Source organism: Neofelis nebulosa, chromosome 3, assembly GCF_028018385.1.
Source record: "Neofelis nebulosa isolate mNeoNeb1 chromosome 3, mNeoNeb1.pri, whole genome shotgun sequence".
Classification (NCBI taxonomy): domain Eukaryota; kingdom Metazoa; phylum Chordata; class Mammalia; order Carnivora; family Felidae; genus Neofelis; species Neofelis nebulosa.
Genome location: NC_080784.1, coordinates 145,749,803 through 145,771,156, shown reverse-complemented (window position 1 = coordinate 145,771,156; position 21,354 = coordinate 145,749,803). Strand labels below are relative to the sequence as shown.

The 21,354-nt window shown below is 36.2% G+C and overlaps 1 protein-coding gene across 3 annotated transcripts in view; it reads left to right on the top strand.

Moving 5' to 3' along the window:
- USO1 (USO1 vesicle transport factor) overlaps positions 1 to 21,354 on the top strand; it is a 94,273-nt gene that overhangs the window by 53,615 nt on the left and 19,304 nt on the right. For 2 of the 3 annotated variants that reach the window (XM_058722255.1, XM_058722257.1), the window contains 6 exons: positions 11,226 to 11,404; positions 15,026 to 15,166; positions 17,058 to 17,146; positions 17,543 to 17,697; positions 18,101 to 18,312; positions 19,852 to 19,872. In XM_058722255.1, coding sequence (XP_058578238.1) covers positions 11,226 to 11,404; positions 15,026 to 15,166; positions 17,058 to 17,146; positions 17,543 to 17,697; positions 18,101 to 18,312; positions 19,852 to 19,872 — 797 coding nt within the window. The remainder of the gene's footprint in view (positions 1 to 11,225; positions 11,405 to 15,025; positions 15,167 to 17,057; positions 17,147 to 17,542; positions 17,698 to 18,100; positions 18,313 to 19,851; positions 19,873 to 21,354) is intronic. The other variant, XM_058722256.1, reaches the window with a different exon arrangement.

Genomic DNA, 21,354 nt, shown 5'->3' with positions numbered 1-21,354 from the left:
GTTTCTTTCACTATGCAGAAGCTTTTTATTTTGATGACAAAAGCAAAAATAAACAATTGGGACTTTTATCTTCACTTGTATTTAATCTGCTGTTAAACATGTCTGTTGAGAGATTTTCCCTCCCATTTTTATTGAAACATAGTTACCTACAACACTGTTATCAGTTTAAGGTGTACAACATGATTTGACTTAACATACTGTGAAATAATAAGATTAGTTAATATCCATCCATTGAATTTTTTTAAGATTTTATTATTTTTTTTAAGTGATCTCTACACTCAACATGGGGCTCAAACTCAACTCCAAAAGCAATAGTCACATGCTTTTGCAACAGAACCAGCCAGGCTGTTGAATTTTTAATTTCTTTTTTTTAGAGGTTCTGTTTCGTTCTTTAGCAAACTTGCTGTGTAATTTTTTTTTATAATTTCCTTTTCTTTGCAGATATTTTCATCTTACCTTTTATTTCTTTGAATGTAGGAAACCATTATTTTATAGTCTCTGTCTGATAATCCCAATATTTTTAAGTCTTTGTGGATTTGGAACTTTTGCTCTGTTTTGCTTTGGTTCTTATGCATTGTATAATATTTACTGGGTCCATGATTATCTTTGATTATGTGTTGTGTTTTACTTAACAGAATTAATTCATAATAATTTGAAGCCTAGGATGGAGGTAATTTCTTTCAGAGAAAACATGCTCATTTCTGCCAGGCCCTGGGAGTGCAATTTATCTGGGATCACCTTAATCGAGGTTTAAGGTCTGAGAGTTCCTAGACCACTCAGGCAATTCAAACCCAGGATACAAGATCTATCTTGACTAGTTAACTTTTGGTTGTTCTCACCCTGAGGATATAGCCATTTAAAGTCTCAGCTTATTAGTGGAGAGTTTTATATTAGATTTCTTTCCCACTTTGTATATGCTCTTCGCTTTGATTTATTTCCCCTCTGCCCTGTAAGTTTGTCACAATGAAAGTTTTATATTTTCTAAGGTCGAGAAATGTACTCCCAGTCAAAAGGTATTTATACTTGCTTACCTCACTAAGATATTCATTTTCTTATCAATGTTAGCCTGCTAAACTGTAAACTCTTCATTGCTCCTGAGGCTTTTTTTGTTTTTAATTCAGCATTTTTAGTTGTTTTTAAGGAGAGGTTGATCCAAAAACCTAGCACTAGGTTTGGAGGAGAAAATTAGTTTATTTGCATTGACTGGACTGGGATTAGCAAGTAGAGTGGTAGTGTAGTTGACAGTTGGCTATATTACCCTGGAGGGGAGGGCCAGCCTGGATATAAAGATTTGAGTGTCTAGGGGCACCTGGGGGGCTCAGCTGGTTGAGTGTCCAACTTCTCATGGTTCATGGGTTCAAGCCCCACATTGGGCTCTGTGCTGACAGCCCAGAGCCTGGAGCCTGCTTCGGATTCTGTGTCTCCCTCTCTCTCTACCTCTCCCCTGCTCATACCCTGACTCTCTCTGTCTCTCAAAAATAAAAAAACGTTAAAAAATTTAAAAAAGATTTGAGTGTCTAGAACATGAATGATAGATGAAGCAAAGATAAATGAGATAAAAGATGAGATGAGTCAGTCAGGGTAAGGAGTGAGAAGGGAAGTGCTAAACCAAAACCTAAGTTATACTAATAGTGAAGGGATGGCAGAGAAACAGGTATTGGCAAAAGAGACTGAGAAGAAACAGGCTGAGAAACAAGAGGAAACCCGCTGTGGAGAGGGTCTAGGGAGTGGGTAGCATTGTTAGAAACTGCTGGGTTGTCAAACAAGATAAGGGCAGAAATGTACCTTTGAGATGTAGAACATGGACATCATTGATGACCTTGGGGAGAGCAGCTGTGTATAGTGGTTGCCTCAGAATCCATATTGCAGTGTCAGAATTAGAATTAGAATTAGATGTGGGAAGATCTAATAGTAGAGAAAACTCATGTAAAGAATTTGGAGAAGTCAGGGGAGAGAGGTGAAAAGGAATTGAGGTTGACAAGGAATGTTTTTTATCCTCTTAAATTTTTTCTTGACATATGAAATATTTCAAAAATACAGGAAACAGTAAGAGATAGTGTAACAAACACTTGTACACATGTCATCCAATTCTATTAAATGTTTACATTTTGCTGTACATGCTTTAGGTAATTTTTTTAAAGAAATAAAACACAAGAGATAGTTAAGTCCTTTGTATAACCATTGTTACTCTGCCTTCCTTCTCTAAGATAACAGTATTCTGATTTTGTTTTTCCATCCAGTGTGTTTTTATACTTTTAACATGTGTTTGTGTGAGTCTATACACATGCACATCGTATGTTAATATATAGCATTATTTTGCATGTTCTCAAACTAGATAAAAAGTATCCTTCTGAGTATAATTTTACAACTGGCTGCTTTTATCCAACATGTTTTGAGATTTATCCATGTTGATACATGTTACTCTAGTTTATTCATTTTAAGTGCTATATATTATTCAGTAGTATAAATATTCTGTGATGTTTTTTTAATTGAGTTGACAGATTGTATCTATCTTTGCTAATATAAACTGTTGTCACGAATGGTCTTTTGTGTCTACTTATGTATGGATTCACATTCTTGTCAATCCTTGCTTGCCAGTTTGATAGGTGTGAGATGGTATCTCACTCAGATTTTCACTTTTCATTTTGTAAACTAATGAGATTAAGCATATTTTCATGGTGTATTCACCATCCATTTTTGTTGATTTGTCTTTTACCCGTCTCAATTACCTGCTTACCCATGTTAGTGTAAGATCATTTTTCCTTTTCCAGTTGATTACTGAGAGTTCTTTATGTATTCTGGATACTAGTCCTTTGTTAATTATACATGTTTCAGTTATCTTCTTCTAGTCTATTTATACTATTTCTATTAAAGTTTAAATTTTTACTCACATATATTGGCTTTTTTAAAAAATGTTATTTTGGTAACCATGAGCCAGGTACTTTACATATGTTAGCTTATTTAATCTTTTTCTTTAATGTTTATTTCTGAGAGAGAGAGAGAGAGAGAGAGAGAGAGAACACACAAGTAGGGGAGGAGCAGAGAAAGAGAGAGACACACAGAATCCAAAGCAGACTCCAGGCTCTGAGCTGTCAGCACAGAGCCCGACATGGGGCTCAAGCCCACAAACTGTGAGTTCATGACCTGAACCAAAGTTGGATGCTCAACCAGCTGAGCCAACCAGGCACCCCTAGCTTATTTAATCTTATACCACTTTGTGATGTATTATTATCATCTCTGATTTGTAGTTGAGGAAATGAAGTCTCTCACATATGGAGTCAGAATTTGATTCCACATAGGTCTGACCCCAAAGCAAGTGATCTGTGTCTTCTTATTATCTGGTCAGAATTTAATAAAACCTATTTGAATAACATTTATGAGAAGCCACCAAGGTTCATCTGATTTACTTTCTGGATCTAGGATTACTTTCTCCTCTTTTTTATGTAATCTATAACTTGCCTACATTTGATCCCTTTTAGTTGTCCAAAATGTAACTAACACATTTAAACTAGAGTGCCCTGTTATAATAAATAAAAATATAAATATATAAATATATATAAATAAATTTATATATAAATAAATATTTATTTATTTATTTATTTATTTTTGAGAGAGAGGGAGAGGGGCAGAGAGAGATGGAAAGAGAGAATCCCAAGCAGGTTCCACACCCAGTGCACAGCCCGACATGGGGCTTAGTCTCACAAACCATGAGATTATGATCTGAGCCAAAATCAAGAGTTGGACACTTTACCAACTGAACCGCCCAGGTGCCCCATATTGGCTTTTAAAAATAGTTTATGCTTTTGTGTCTTGTTTAAAATTTTTCTCTCTACCTCAAGGTTGTAAAGAGCGTTTTCAACATTTTCTTCTACTAAAGGCTTTGCAATTTTATCTTTTGCATTTAATTAATATGGATTTTGCATTTGAAAGATGGTATGAGATTTGTAATCAAATACCTATATGTGTGAAGGTCTGCTTCTGAGTTCTCTGTTCTGTTCCATTTGTCTTTTTGTCTCACTCTATACTAAAACCACACTTTCTTAATTACTAAACCTCATAATAATCTCTTATCTATTAGAATATAGGAAAAACCTTTTATTTTGGCTCTCCTAAGCTTCCCAGATCCAATCCCAGTGTTAGATACCAGCAGAGTATTTGAGAATTCAACTCAATTCTGACACTGTCTACCCAGAGATAGTATCAGATTCTACCCAGAGATAGCATCGGATTCCATAGGTTTAGGCTTTAGTCCTACAAGGCTGCCCTCCACAACTCCCTTCAGATGCCAATCATAAGCCTTAGGCTGTTTTCCTGTGCTTCCGACCCACCTCACAGAATGCAGGGAAACACTTATGTTTACTGGTTTATTTTATCTTATTTTTTTTTATGTTTACTGGTTTGTTAAAGGATATGAATCAACAACCATATGAAGAAATATATAGAGGGAGGTCCCAAAGAAAGGAGCTTCTGTTCTTACAAAGCTTGGAGCCCAGCTCAGTGACGCATAGAAGCAATTTGTTTTCCCAAGTGTGGAGGCTCTCTGAAAAGAAGTGAAAAAACTGTGCTCTCGGATTTTTATGGAGTCTTCATTACGAATTCATAATTGACTAAGTCATTGGCCATTAGCTGATTCAACCTCCAGCCTCTCTCCCCTCCCTGGAGGTGGGGGAGTTGCCAGAGGGGGGTAGTGTACTGAAAATTCCAACCCTCTAGTCACATGGTTGTTCTTCCTGGCAACTAGTCCCTACCCTTGGGTGACATCCTCAAATCACCTTCATTAATAGCAAGATACCCATTTCACCTTTATGACCCTGAGGAGGTTTCAGGAACTGTGGCTGAAGACCAGATATATCTGAGAAATATATTTTGGTCATCTGAATGAATTCTGAATTCTCAGAATTAGCATGCCTTTTCCTTTTGTTCTTTTATTTGAATGAAACTTGTTTGCTAGTCCAGATCTATGAAAATCCCTGTTGAAAATTTTTTCCCCTAAAGTAATCTCTATACCCAGTGTGGGGGTTGAACTCACAACCCCCAAGATCAAGAGTCACATGCTCTACCAACTGAGCCATTCAGGTGCCCTCTGTCAGGCACTTCCAATTTTGATTGGAAGTATATTGGACTTAGAGATTAAGGAGAATTTTCATCTCTACTGAATTGACTTTTCCCATTCATGAACCCAGGTCTATCTCTTTTTTTTCAACGTTTTTTTTTTTTTTTTTTTTTTTTTTTTTGGGACAGAGAGAGACATAGCATGAACGGGGGAGGGGCAGAGAGAGGGAGACACAGAATCGGAACCAGGCTCCAGGCTCCGAGCCATCAGCCCAGAGCCTGACGCGGGGCTCGAACTCACAGACCGCGAGATCGTGACCTGGCTGAAGTCGGACGCTTAACCGACTGCGCCACCCAGGCGCCCCCCCAGGTCTATCTCTTAATTTGTAAAGATCTTCTTTTATGTCTTTGAGTCATGTTTTATAATTTTGAGCAAAAGGATGTTACACCTTTTCTTTTTTTTGTTTTTTTAGATTCATTTCTAGGCATCTTACTTACAGTTTTTCTTAACCATATGCATGGGATGTTTTTCTACTACATTCTCAAACTGATCACTACTTGATTTTTCTTTGTTGATCTTGTGTCTAACCACCTTATTAAGCCAGTAGTTGTAATTGGGCTTTCTGTGCAGATGATCCTATTTTCTACTAATAACAGTAATTGTTTTTCTTCCTTTTCAGTTCTTGCACTACCTTTCTTTTTTGTCTTGCACTAGTTAGAATCTTTAGTACAGTTGAATGTTGCTGACTTTAATGAGAATGCTGATGTCTCACCATTAAGTTTGACTTTTGCTAAGAGTTTTTTTTATCATGAATGAATCTTAAACTGTAGTGAATTTTTTTTATATCTATGGAGATTATCATATTATTCTTCTTTAATCTATGAGGGTGTTTTCTTGAAAAAGAGAGGCTACAACCAACATAAGCAAGTAGAAAAGAGGGAGGATACAGGAGAGAGGGAGGATGATCAGTGGTACACAATACCAAAAAAAAAGAAGGAGAAGAAGGAATAGAATCCAGAGCAAGGGCAGGAATTGGCTTTTAAGATAGGAGAAGCACATCTTCCATCATAATGGGGAAGGCACAGGTGGAGATATAGCTCCTTTTTCAGACTTGAAGAAGTAAAAATGGGGAGGGGGGTAGGGTGTTGAGTTGAAGACAGAGTAATATGCTAAGAGTGAAAGAGGAGGACACAGTTGAGAATTATGGAGAAGGTTAAAAAGTCTTTTGGAAAATAGGAGAGCTAGTTGACTGTTGAAATTAGGAAGATTTCCAGTCAGGGATAAAGGTGCCATTAAGGATTTTCACTGGGATTTTCTAGCACTGCAGACTGCTTGATTATGTGATTGCATCCCCCCACTCCCTTCCAGTACTCAGCTGCCGAGCTGCAAGATAGAGAAAAAGCCAAGCAGTTAGTTTTTCACAGGGTTGTGTCTTTTCCAGGAAGGTACCATGAAAAGATAGTAAGGCAAGAGAACTTAGTATATTACCTATAGAGTGTAAGAAAGGAAGATCTATATAATCTAAGCTAGATAGGGAAGGAAGTAAAGATGGGGTTTCTAAAATGGGAGTTTCAAAAACTTATTGATGGGTTGAAAGTCTCAGGGAAGTCATAGAACAGATATGTTGAGAATATTGAGCTGGAAAGATGGGAGGTTTTAGTAGTGGAATAAGAATTCTCTCTGAAGATGAGGACAAGGAACTTAGAAGTCCAGGTATTAGATGGATTGTCTTTGGAATCAAGAGTGACAGCAGTAAGTAGAGAAAGAAGATTTGGAGCAAGATGCTGGCAATGTTTTCAGTGAACAAAGAGTAGTGACCACGTTTTTTTACTTAAATGCAATTAGGAATGGTAAGAGATGGATGGTATAGGCAGGTGGCCTGATCCTCAAAGGAACGGGAGATTTTGTGAGAGAGTAGAGGAACTTTGGTCTCTGGAAAGTACACTGGGCCAGTAGGATCACAGAATCCATATCCTGACTCTGAGGTACATGGGATTGAGAGCATGATCTGCTTTCACTTCAGAATGTTACAAGGTAAGGTAGCTTCTTTAAAGAAAAAAGCATTTCATGAAGTGATTGAGGGTTTTGTTAACTAATATTTGGGAGTTGGAGGTAACTTATAAAAGAGTTTGAAAGGAGATTAAGTAGAGGAAAAAAAAGTATTTTAAAATGAGAACATAAAAGAGCATAGGTGATTAGCAAGGTGCATATTTTCAGAGATGACCAAGGAAAACAGGGATTTTAAGGCAACATAGAATTAGCTTGTCTTTAGGATTGCTAAGATAAGTCCCAGTGGCTCCTTGTAACTGATGGTGGCCTTCACACAGTGGAGGGAAGGCTGCCAGTTATAGTGAGGGCTTTGACATTCTGTTTCCTCCAGAGCGTTCAGATGCTTCTGGTGGCAGATCTTATTTAATGGAGATTTATGGTCCTTCGTAAGGGATATAGTGGTTCCTCTTCAGGAGGTGAGGATCCACATGGTTCAGCAGTATGAGGTGAGGAAGCCTCTAATTTGGAGAGATCAGGATTGGTTAAATCAGAGATTTTTTTTTTAATTTTTTTTTTTTAACGTTTATTTATTTTTGAGACAGAGAGAGACAGAGCATGAACAGGGGAGGGGCAGAGAGAGAGGGAGACAGAGAATCCGAAACAGGCTCCAGGCTCTGAGCTGTCAGCACAGAGCCCGACGTGGGGCTCGAACTCACAGACCGCGAGATCATGACCTGAGCCGAAGTCTGACACTTAACCGACCGAGCCACCCAGGCGCCCCTAAATCAGAGATTTTTAAAAGGACTTAAAATATGCACGTTAAAGATTTTATTTCAAGTTCAATGTAATACATTTTTTTCTAACGTGCATTGCTATACTGATCTTTTGAGTTAGGGCCAAAACCTTTTCTTTGAATATGGGTCCACTCATTGGAGTTTTTCCATCTTTCTGCATGTTTCATATATCATATCTATAATACATCATGTAGGATTTGCTTTTTTATTTCTTTACAGTGGAATGCAAGATCTTTCTGGGTTTTTACAGTTACTTTTCTTGTTTTTTAGACTTGTATTGCCCATATATAACAACAGCTGTTCTTAATGACTTGCTTTCATTAAGTTTTGCCAAAGACTTAAACTTAGTTTTTATAAAAATAGCTGTGTTATTATATAGTCCCCTCGTATGTATAGGGAATACATTCCAGGACGCCCAGTGGATGCCTGAAACCGCAGATAGTGCCAAATCCTATGTATATTATGTTTTCTGCTGTGCATACATACCTATGATAATGTTTAATTTATAAATCAGGTACAATAAGAGATCAACAACAACTAATAATAAAATAGGACAATTGTAACAATATGCTGTAATTAAAGTTACGTGAATAATAGTTAATAACTAGTGCAAATAGCATGGTGGATTTGTAAATTACGAAAGTAATTTACTTTTAGATACAATACCAAAGGCATGATCCATGAAAGAGAAAATTGATAAGTGGGGCTTCATTAATGTTGAAAATTTCTCTACAAGACACTGTTAAGAGAATGAAAAGAATAAACCAAAGGCTGGAAGAAAATATTGGCATATTATATCTCAGAAGGAAGTTGTATCCCAAATACTCAAAGGACTCTTAAAATTCAACAATAAACAATGGGCAAAAATAACACCAAAGAAGATATATAGATGGCAGATAGCATATGAAAAGATGCTCAACATCATATGTCATTAGGGAAATGCAAACTAAAACAGGGACTACAGATGCTTTCATTCGTTGCTGGTGGGATGCAAAATGACACTTTGGAAGGCAGTTTGGCACTTTGTTACCAGACTAAACATACTCTTACCATATGAGCCAACAATCACACTCCTTGGTATTTCTCCAAATGAGTGGAAAAATTATATCCATACAAAATCTTGCCCTCGAATGTTTATAGTGGCTCTATTTATAATTGTTAAAACTTAAAAGCAATCAAAATGTCCTTCAGTAGGTGTATGGGTAAACTGTGGTACATCCAGACGATCCAATATTATTCAACAATAAAACAGCATCAAGCCATGAAAAGACATGGAGGAACCTTAAATGCGTATTGCTCAGTGAAATAAGCCAGCCTGAAAGACTATATACTCTGTGATTCCAACTGTATAATATCTGGAAAAGACAAAACTATATACACACAGCAAAAAGATGAATGATTGCCAGGCATTTGGGATGGGAGAAAAGAGAAATGAGTAGGTGTAACAGAGGATTTTAGAGCAGTGAAGTTATCCTATCCTGTAATGGTAGATAAATGATGTTATATGTGTGTCAAAACTAATATGCTAAACCCCACACAACACAGAGTAAACCCTAATGTAAACCATGGGCTTTAATAATGTATCAGTTTTCATTCATCAGTCTAACAAATGTACCACACTAATGCTAGCTACTAATAAAAGGGGAAACGGAGGGAGAGAGTATATGGGGATTCCTTTTATTTGTTGCTCATTTTTTCTGTAAACCTAAAGCTGCTCTAAGATATAAAGTGGGGTTTTTTTAAGTTTTTAATTTTATTCTGAGAGAGAAAGAATCCCAAGCAGACTCCATGCTGTCAGCACAGAGCCCAATGCAGGCCTCAAACCCATGAACTGTGAGATCATGACCTAAGTCAAAATTAAGAGTCAGACAGACGCCCAGCCGACTCAGCCACCCAGGCATCCCTAAAGTTTTATTTAATCTCTACACTCATTGTAGGGCTCAAACTCAAACAACCCCAACTGAGATCAACAGTCATGTGCTCTTCTGACTGAGCCAGCCAGGTGCCCCAAAAATAAAGTCTATTTAAAAAAGAAACTGGGGCTCCTGGGTGGCTCAGTCAGTTAAGCATCCGACTTCAGCTCGGGTCATGATCTCGCGGTTTGTGAGTTCAAGCCCCACATTGGGCTCTGTGCTGACAGCTCAGAGCCTGGAGTCTGCTTCGGATTCTGTGTCTCCCTCTCTCTCTGCCCTTCCCCTGCTCATGCTCTGTCTCTCTCTGTCTCAAAAATAAAACATTAAAAAAATTTAAAAAACTGATTTTTATAAACACAGACCTCAACTACTAGGAGTAAATGTGTGAGTGTACCTTGCAGAGGAACTTACTAGCTGTGAACATCTAACATTAGTCATATTCTTTTTTTTTGTTTGTTTTAATGTTTATCTTTATTTTTGAGACAGAGACAGAGCATGAGCAGGGGAGAGGCAGAGAGAGAGGGAGACACAAAATTGGAAGCAGGCTCCAGGCTCTGAGCTATCAGTACAGAGCCCAACGCAGGGCTCGAACTCGTCAACTGCGAGATCATGACCTGAGCTGAAGTCAGATGCTCAGCTGACTGAGCCACGCAGGCACCCCAACATTAGTCATATTCTTAACAGAGGAGACAGATCCTTGGTTAGACTAACACATGATAGAGATCAGTTGATGAGCTTTAAGCCGTGATGATAGTATATGCTGTAGTGTGGATGGAACTACCCTATAGAATAGTATGTTGTAAGCAAAGATAGAAGTAAATGGAGAAGAGGAACCAGGAAAGATAGGAAGCCTGAGGAGTGGCCAGAGATCTGTAAGGAAAATCATGAGAGAGTAGTTATTAGAAACCAAGGGAAGAGGAAGTTTCAAGGAAGAGACTCAAGACAACAATGTCCAGTGCTTCTTAGTGACTAAATAAGATATGATTTATTCATTCAACAAATATTTAATAGTGAGCTGATATGTATAGACCTGATATCTTGTTTCTGTCTCTGGTGAGGATATAGAGTAGGTCACTGTATCCTAGTAGGACATTCACATTCCTGTCTTTATGAATTATAATCTAGTAGAGAAGACAGATACTACATAATAATAAAAGGAGCAGTTTCTTGTGAAAGCATGTGGCTGGTGATGCCAACCTATTTATCAGGTCTTGATATTTAATCTGGGATCTGAAGAAAAAATCTGAGTTATTGAGGTGAGGGGTAGTTGAACAGAGAGGTCAAGAGATCACTGGAAACCTAAGAAAGAGCACGCAGATTGTGGCCTGTGACCATCAGGAGTCAGAACAGGCTTTTTGCCTTGCTGTACTGAAGAAATGCTGAGTTTGAAGTTTTGTCTTATTTAAGTGTTTGGGGAGTGAATTTTCCTTCAGGTTTTATCAGCCTTAACACTTCCATTTTACATTCTTTTCTCAGGCATAGTAGTGGAAGATTGTCTGATTTTGCTCCAAAACTTGTTAAAAAACAACAATTCCAATCAAAATTTTTTTAAAGAAGGCTCATATATTCAACGTATGAAACCTTGGTTTGATGTTGGCGATGAAAATTCTGGCTGGTCTGCACAGAAAGTGACTAATCTGCACGTAATGCTACAGGTACACTATAGTTAGACATAAATGTGACAAGAATTTTGACAACATTCCTTTCAAAGAAAAGAAAATTGCTTGTATTTGATAAATCTAGGATATTGAGTTGGTTTCAGATGGGCCTAAAAGAAAACCTTTTAATATGAAGATTTGCAGTTATGCTCAGAGATAGAGATCCACTGCCATTAACCGCTCCCTCCAACCCCCAGTACATATGCCCATGACTCAACTTCAATAATTATTAACATGTGGCAATTTTGTTTCATCTTTTATTCCCTTCTCTTGCCCTGCTGGATTATTTGTATTTTATTTTATTTTATTATTTTATTTTATTTATTTTTAAGGTTTATTTATTTTGAGAGAGAGAGAGAGAGTGAGCAGGGGAGGGTGGGGCGGGGGGAAGAGAGAGAATCCCAAGTAGTCTGTGCTACAGAGCCTGACTCAGGGCTCGAACTCAGGAACCGTGAAGTCCTGACCTGAGCCAAATCCAAGAGTCAGATGCCTAACTGATTGAGCCACTCAGGCACCCTGCCCTGCTGGATTATTTTAAAGCAAATCCAAACGTATAGTTTCCTGATGGGTTTTGCACCCAGAGAATAATAGGTTAGATTGTTGATTTGAATTTTTTAAATCTACTTTCTTCAGTTAAGGTTCTAATGTAAATTTTAATGTACGGAATACTGCGTTCAGCAAATAAATTCACTCAGTAGACATTTACTGAGAGCTAGGTAGAGACTGCTAGGAAATGAATGATAATGTCCCTGCCTCCAAAGATTAATAATCTGTTTTAAGTCTGATATAAGTTAAAATGACAAGTCACCTGCAATTTTATTTTAGCTTACTGTTGATGAATGGTAAAAGTGAAGACAATAGGATCCCAAATGATTTCTGCATCAGAGAAAATATGAAGTTCTTTGAAGTATTTTACTTACTTATTCCTTTATTATTCCCTCTCCAAACCCTTAAGTTTATATACTAGCTTCCCAGCTTACTGGCTCTCTGGTGATTCTTGTGGGTCTTTGAATATCTCTGAATTGTTCCTGCGTCTCTGAAATTGTTTTCCTCAAAACTAGATGGATAGTTTCTCTAGTAATTAGAGTCTGAATATCGTTGCATGCCCTGGGAGTTGCCTGTATAGGGTTAATTGGTAATTAAGGTGACCAGATGCCCCATTTTGCCAGGCTAATAATCGTTTTGTAATTATGAACAGTGTCCTCTTTCACTTCTAAAGTGTCCCAATTTAGATAATAAATTATAGTTACCTTATATAGAGTATGCCTCAAACCTGTCAGGAAAATATTTTACAGGAGAACATGGGTAGAATATTTCTATTTTATACCCCCCACTTCATCCTTTCTACTTTCACATGTCAATATTACACATTTCAAGACTTAGTTTTTCAACATGTTTTTTGCACCTTAGAAATAGCATTCCAAGTATAAGCTTGATATTTTGCCCAACACCACTTTCTTAATAAAAGAAATTCCTGTAGAAAAATACCTTTCAAAACATGATTAGACAGAGCGAAGGGATCTGGTGATGTGCAAAAGCTTATATATATCCTACCAAGCAGGGAAAATTTAAACTGCTAGAGGAGTCCACTCATGTTTTATGGCTTAGAGTACTAAGCAAAGAATCATTTTTGAAGAAAGCCGCTGTTTAAAAAGTACTACTTTACCAAAAGAAAAAAAAAATTAGACTAGGGTGCTGCATATAAACAAAAAAATACATTATTTTTACATATGTAGTAAATTGGTTAAGTTTTTTTTACTTTTAAAAAGTAAATAAAATCTTAAAGAATGTAAACTTCAAAATAAACTGAATTTAATTCACTTCAATATATTCTCCATCTCAAAGATTGAGTAGTTAATGCATTCATGACTTCGCAGGCCACAGGTTATCTTCTACTTTTCAGCCTATTACTGTGCTGTTTCCTTATAGCTTTATTTTGGGTTGCTTGTATTTCCAGTTCTCTGTTATGCACCAAATGAAAATGCATCAAAAATGAGGATAAACAGTCCTATTTGGACAGATAACTTCCTAACTGGAATTATTCATCATTGTGTTGAAATCATGATTGATTTTAAAAATTCTATAAATTGAAATCGATGTGTTTGAGGGTATTCATTCAAATTTTACAGATTAAATTTTGGGGAAGCATCTTTTTGAAAAGTTTTTTAGTCCTAAAACACTTTAATTTTTCTTGGAATGATAGTGTTATGACTAGTTCTGCCTCCTATTCCTATAGGAATATACCCTTATATATCATTTTTTGGACAGATATTGCCAGCAGTTCCCAGAAAGCTCATTACCTTATGAGAGAATCCTTTTCATTGTTGGGTAATTCTAGCTCTTAAAAACTTCATATAATGAGTCAAAATCTGCCTTCTACAAACTTCCCCCTGTTTTGCTCTCAGGGAAAATATAAGTCCATTCCTTACGGTATTTTACGTATTTGAATGTTGTTACTAAGTCTTCCCTTATGTTGTTATCCTTATAATAAATATTCCCTCTTTCTTCAATCACCTTTTCCTATTTCTCTGTCATCTAGAAGATTGATAATTACTTTTTCTTTATTTACCTCATCAATGAAGATACCCAACTGCTATTAGATGATACTAAGGAATTATTGTTGATTTTGTTAGCTACAGTAATGGCATGATGATCATGTTTTTTAAAATTCTTTTTAGTTAGAGGCATATGTAGAAATATTTATGGGAGAAGTGACAAATAGCTTGGTATTGCTTTAAATATATATATATATGTATATATATATATTTCAATTAGGGATAAGAGGAGAATAAAACAAAAACCAAAACAAAAAGCCATGGAGGTCTAACCAGAAAGGTCTAAAGATTTGAGCCATTATGTAATTCTAAAGCTTCTCTCTAGTGACATCAATGTATTAATCAACCCTCTTAATAAAAATATTATAAAATCCCATTTGATCTTAATATACAAGGTTTTGTACACACATAGACTGGTAAGTCTAGTTTTAAAATACAAGCTATATGTGAAATTATTTTGAAGACGTAACTGCTGAACATTTGTTTGGGATGACATTTTTTATGTTTCTCAGACTTCATGTTCAAGTTCAGACTAATCATAGAACCATAAAGGTTTCATTAGCATTAACAATCAATGAGGCCAGCCCCTTGCCTAACGCATAAATCTTCTACCATGTCTTCAGGGGTTAGTTTTGGTCTCTCTTTAAGTATCTCCAGTTTAGGGGGACTTTATTTCACCCCAAGCCATTCTATTTTCAGACCTTCTCCATAATTAGGTAGTTCATCTTTACTTTGGTAAGAAATATACCACCCTGTTACTTATTCATTCATTTATTGACTATACACTATGTTATAAATACTGGGCCTTTTCTTTGGAATACAAAAATGACTGAGGCAGTTTCTACTCTGGGAGTTCACAATCACCTGAAGGAGACAAACTGGCGTAATGTGCTATGTACTATAACAGAACTATTGCCATGAGAGTGTGAAGGAAAGAGCATCTAGATCTGGCTGAATAGGTGAGGGGAATCCTTTACATAGACGTTCGTGTTCATACAGATAATTTGCCTCAAGACTTTTCACATCTTTAAAAGACCACTTTTGCTTTCTCTTTCTTTCACAGCTGGTTCGTGTGCTGGTATCTCCCACCAACCCTCCGGGTGCTACCAGTAGCTGCCAGAAAGCTATGTTCCAGTGTGGCTTACTGCAGCAACTTTGCACTATCCTAATGGCCACTGGAGTGCCTGCTGATATCCTGACTGAGGTAAACCAAATGGAGGCAGAGGCTACTCTTGCGGAAGTTGAAATCAGGAATCCTAAGAAGAATTAGATGTCAGCTGAAGGCAAAACAGTAATAGTTAACCATTTTTATATGTTAAATTCTTTATTGATCCTACTAAAATATAATTTGCATAATGATGACAGTATTAATTCCAAAAGGTGTACTCATCCCTCAAGTTTAATAATATATAAATACTGTTCAAGCTTACAGGACTTTCATTAATTTTATTATATTCAACAGGAGTGCACAGTATGATTTAAGTTTTTAATGTTGAGAACAGTATGACTTAGTCAAATAAGACTTGAGACTTAAGTAGTCTTACAGAGTCCTAGAACAGTAAATTCTTTTTCCCTGATGTTTGGCGTTTTTTGTTTCCTACCTATTAAGAAAAAGAGGTTAGTTTGAAGAAAAGAAAGGTTTAGTTTATTTAAACTTTCATAAAATCTTTCTCAAATTAACACATGCACATTAAAAGAATAGTTAATAATAAAAGTTTTGTAACAAAAGCAGCTAGCTATCTGCAGCCTCACTCCTCCCTTGCCTTAAGTCTTGCTTCCCCTCTGCATAACCCTCTCAATTTACTTCCTCCAGTCACCCCAGTAATTTGCATTTAAATCAGTAATCAGGCTTTATAATTTTATGACTGTACAAATACTGTTCCCTGCCAAGCCAAAGCCCTGTATCATTTTTAAATATCTCTCTTTCCTAAGTTGTAATAGTATTCTCTTTTCATCTTACTGTTTTTCTGTGTATCTGCATATTAATACTATCAATATGATTAACATGCCATTTCCCATCCCAGACATTTTTTTCCTAGACATTTTTTCTTCTTTTCTAGAAGCCCCTTCCATCCTCCTGCTCCAATATGGGCTGGTCTACTTCTGTGCACATCTCTAGCCCCAGGACTTTCACCATCCTCCTAGGATCTCCCTTTACTCCTCTCTGGAGTTAAATCCCTTAGTTACCAGGATTCCATGTCTTTACTCCCCACCTTTTGACTCATTATCTTAGTTTACTTCACTTCCTAAAAAAAGTAAATGGCAAGAGAACGTGTTTTTATCTTTTACATGTCATTCCTTTATTTTCAGAGTTACTCTAATGTTTGGCTAGGTATAGATTCAGGGTTAGAAATCATAACACTCAACTTTGTGAACATTATTTCAGAGCTGCCGTTAAGAAATCTGAAGCCATTTTTAATCTTAATCCTTTTCATGTAACTTTTTTCTCTAGAAACTTTTGGGATCTTCTCTTCCTTTCTGGTTTCCTGAAATATACTGATAATGTGCAGTACTACAGACTTTTTTTTTTTTTTTAACCCTCCCCAATTATTGTTGACACCCACTGGACCCTTTCAAGCTGTAGACCTGTGTCCTTCAGTCCTGAGAATGTTTTTTATATTTCTTGATAATTATTTTTATGTTCTATTTCTGCAACTCCACTAATAGATTTGTTAGACTTTCTGTGTATCTAGTTTGCCTTTTTATTCTATTTTCTTGGAGGTATTTTCAACTTCATCCTTAAATTGAAGTTTTAATTTTGTTATATTTTAAATGTGTTTGCTGATTTTAGTTTGAAGCACCCTTGTTTTGTAGAAATAGATTCTGTATTTTAGAGGATACTATTGATTTTAATTTTTTGAGACTTTTAAATCCTTATGGTCAGGTGTTATTTGTAATTAGAGCCCTATGCTTAATGTTTTAAAGCGTTATTTTGAAAAAGCGTTAACAGGATTATAATGCTGTCACTCCTTTTTTTTGGTATCTGAATTTTAGCATTTAAAAGCAAACCACAGAAGGATATAACATTTTGTTTTGAAAACAGGTTTTCTTCCTTGACTTACTCTCTCTCAATTTTTATTTTTCCCCCTAAATAGACCATTAATACTGTGTCAGAAGTTATTCGAGGCTACCAAGTAAACCAAGACTACTTTGCTTCTGTAAATGCACCTTCAAACCCACCAAGGTAGGAAAAGGGAAATATTGCTATTTCTCTGAGGAAGTCAGAATTTACTTTGGGTTTTTAGTATATCTCATGTATACATCTTTTAAGAAGTTCACCTGTATGTTTGAAACTAGAAATTATCTGACAAGATAAACATGTTGGTGTTTTAAAAGAGTCTGTGGTCCTTGGAGCTTCGGTATTTGGGCTCAGCTATCACCCTCGCACTTCTCCGTGCCTTACGCAGACCCGATCGCTTGCTTGTGCGAGCGGCAGTTGTCTGTCCTGTGCAATGGAGGTGGAATACTTACCTCGCTGGTGTTCTGCTTATGGTGTTTCAGTCAGCAGAAGCGACTAGTTACTGATCTGTGTCCTTGGGTTGCAATTTTTCTTTTGCTCTTTTCTTTCTGAATGCAACAGACCGGCAATCGTGGTACTTCTCATGTCCATGGTTAACGAAAGGCAGCCGTTTGTATTGCGCTGTGCCGTTCTCTACTGTTTCCAATGTTTCTTATATAAAAACCAAAAAGGACAAGGAGAAATTGTGTCAACGCTTCTACCTTCCACTATTGATGGTAAATAATTTAGTTATAATTTCTGTTCTGAGAAGTACATAGTCTTTCCAGCTTTTAATGATAAGTTATATTGTAAATGATAAAAGACCCTGGATGTAGTGGAATATTTAAAATATGGCATTTCCTTGGATTTGCTTTAGAAATGCAGTTTTTAATTACGACAGTAATTTTCTGGAGTATTATCTCATCGATTTGATGCCTGAAATGTAATTATTTCTTTGTTCTGCTACTCTTCTTCCAGGGTCATTTTGTCATCTTTCATTTTTGTCTTGAAAAGCAGACTTTTAAAAATGTAACTTAATACCCCTAATTAACAGATTTTAAAATCGTATTTCATACTATTTTTGTGTGTGTGTAAAACAACAATTAATTTTTTATCATCATCTGCCTGCCATCTTTGTAGCAACAGGTAATTCAGTCTCAGCTGGTCAGTTATTATGCGGAGGTTTATTTTCTACTGATTCACTTTCAAACTGGTGTGCTGCTGTGGCCCTTGCCCATGCTTTGCAAGAAAATGCTACCCAGAAAGAACAGTTGCTCAGGGTTCAACTTGCTACAAGTATCGGCAACCCTCCAGTTTCTTTATTGCAACAGTGCACCAACATCCTTTCACAGGTAACGTGGCTGGCGAGTGGAACTGCTCTAAGGGGGAAAAAATCTCAGCTATACGTTTTTGTGTCAGTGATACAAAGATTTAAGGGTATCCTTCGTAGATGCAGATGAAAAAGGAAAGAGGCATGGACTTACCTGCTCATTAACTCAGTGTAACCTGAAACAGGGTGTGGAGAGAAAGAAATACATACTTTTACAAGAATGGTTTTGCCAAATAGTAAGATCTGCTTCATGAAACACATCTTCTGGACAGAAAGGTGTTTTGTTTCTCTTTCTGTTTCCTTTTTCTATCATCCAGTGTTCTTGCATGTCCTTTTCTCTTTCTGCTCAGTAGCCGAATTTGGGTCTGTTTATTGAGAGAGAATAGAATAAAGTGGTCCATAGCTATGTACCTCCCTCTTTCTCTTCCCAGACCAGTTGATTTTCCTTTCAGAAAACAATACCAGTTCATCGCTTACTAAACATTGTACTCCTTGATGTTTGAGAGCTCTCCAACCCTCAAAACCCCAAGGCATATAATTTATCTAGTAATACAGAGAAAAATGTAACTGTTTGCATTCCTCTAGACACCTAATGAGAACAACAAAGCTTCACTGAAGTGTGGATGATAAGGTCTTTACGAAGGTCACTTACAGTTGGATGATTTGTCCACATGGACTTCTGTTGCTGTTGAACAGTTCAGGTTCACTGTTTAGCAAAACTATAGTCATTAACATTCAGAGTCACTTAGAGTAAAAATATACTTAAGTCTAAAATTGTGCTGTCCCCTAGAATTTTCCTCTCTCCCTCCTGGTGATAATGTGTTGTGTCCTTCTTAATTTTTAATTTTGACACACTCATTGAATTGTTTTATTGTGAGCTTTTAAAGAGACATCAATGCCATCATCCATAGGAAGTTATAAATTACGGTTAAAAATTAACTAGTGAAAAGGGGATCAGACATTCTCTTTATTGTTTAAAATCTGTTTATTTAAATTGAAAGCTTGTTGCATCTTTATCATTTATTTCTTAGTGATTTGAAAAAACTACCCCTAAATATTCATATCCATGTGTATTTAATACTTCTCATTCTCATGTTCCTGTTTGTTGAAAATAGCTTTTCTTAAGCCAAACAGCAGTTAACGGACCACCACCACCAGAGACTTTGCTCTAACATTGTAGTCACAATTAATGCATTATGAGAAATTCTCAAGATAGTGGTGTCTTCCCCCTCGCAGCACAGTGCTGTAAAATGATCCTTTCTCCTCCAAAATACATATTAATAATATGCATAATATTATGTTACATAATAAAATACATAATAAAATATGTTACATAATATATATGTTACATAATAAATATTACATAATAAAATATTAGAACTATCCTGTTACAATAAAATATTAGATAATTACATAATGTTACATAATAAAATATTAGAACTATCCTGTCCCAAATTATTGGTGTGGGTTTGTAGAGAGACCATCTGTGAGGGATTTTTCTGGATTTAAATTTTTCTAAAGCAGTAATATTTATAAATAATTTTTAATGTGTAATTTACAGGGTGATAAGATCGACAGACGGGTATGTATCGCTTGTTTAAGCTTAGGCATTTCCCTCTTACAGCAAGGCTTTCCTTTGTCTTGGGTTTTGCTGATGGTTTTTTTAACTGCTTGTTTGAAGTTACATTCTACTCACACTTTCATGTGTCAGCAAGTTTATCTCTATCTTAAGTGGCTCTCCAATTTTTCTCCATGGGGTATTTTCTCCATGTAGTGGTGTTACTAAGAGCTGTGGGAATGAAAGTCTGAAGCTGTACCTGTGCTTCCTCCGGGTATGCTTGCACTTTCTGGAATAGCTTGGTTTGGGTTTTTTTGGTTGGTTTTGTGTGTCTCCTCACCTAAGCTTGCTTCTCTATCCCCCCTGAAACTATTTCAAAGCTAGTAAAATTTAGGGTTAAGAAGTTTGTCTTTAGTCAGTATATGAAAGAATGTGATGACTTTTTTATTACTTAGATTATTGAAAATGTACAATAGTAAGTATAATTTTGTAATTTGAAAAATTTTTAAATTGGATATTGTGGGTTATTCTGGATATAACCCATATGGTACAATTACCATTGGGGGTTAGTTTTTGATGTGTGTGGGGAGTGTGATTTGTGTTGGTTTTGATTTTTTTTTTGTGCAGTCTTTGGCAAAAAGGGAGTGTACCTTAATATTTACGTTCATATGTTCAATTGTGCAGTATTGCTAGTAATAACTGAGGTGCTGTTAGGAGTTATATCTTTGTGTATGAGTATGATATGACACATGTTAATAACACAGATATATTCAGCAGTTTTAGCTTCCAGAATTTTTGATACTAGATATTTTAAAAGTATACATGTCAGTCATTTAAAAAGGAGTTTTTGGAGGCACCTGAGAGTAATGCATTACCGCACTAATTTTATACACAGTAAAATTCACAGACTTTAAATGTTCGATTTGATGATTTTTGATGGGTTAATATACTTCTGTAATCACCACCCAAATACAAGATATAAAACATATTCGTAATCTCAGAAAGTTCCATCGTGCCCCTTTCTTATTAAATCTCTATTGCCAGAGGCCACTGCTTGAAAGTGAGTCTAATCATAACACTCTAGAACCTCATTTCAGTACTTGGAAGAGTAGAAATTTAAAATGTTAGCTTGTCATATTTCTATACACAGTGTAAAATACTACACTTGAAATCCACAAAGTAGGAACAAGAGGAACTATTTAGATAGAAAATAATAAGGAAAACATAATAGTCTATCTTAAAGGTAATTCAGCTTCATTTATTTTGTTTGTGGTTCCATTCCAGCCTGTAAAATCTGTGATTTCTAGTAACTAAACCCTCAGAATGCTCTGAAATTACAATTTCAGCATCCATTTGTTTCTCCACATCTCAGTGGTTCATATGCTCTGGAGTGCTAAAGAGATACATACTTTTTCTTGACTTGAACCTATAAACAATCACAAACACACATAAACATATAAACAAAATGAAGAGTTTTATGAAACTATTCTATGAAGTGGAGTGTGG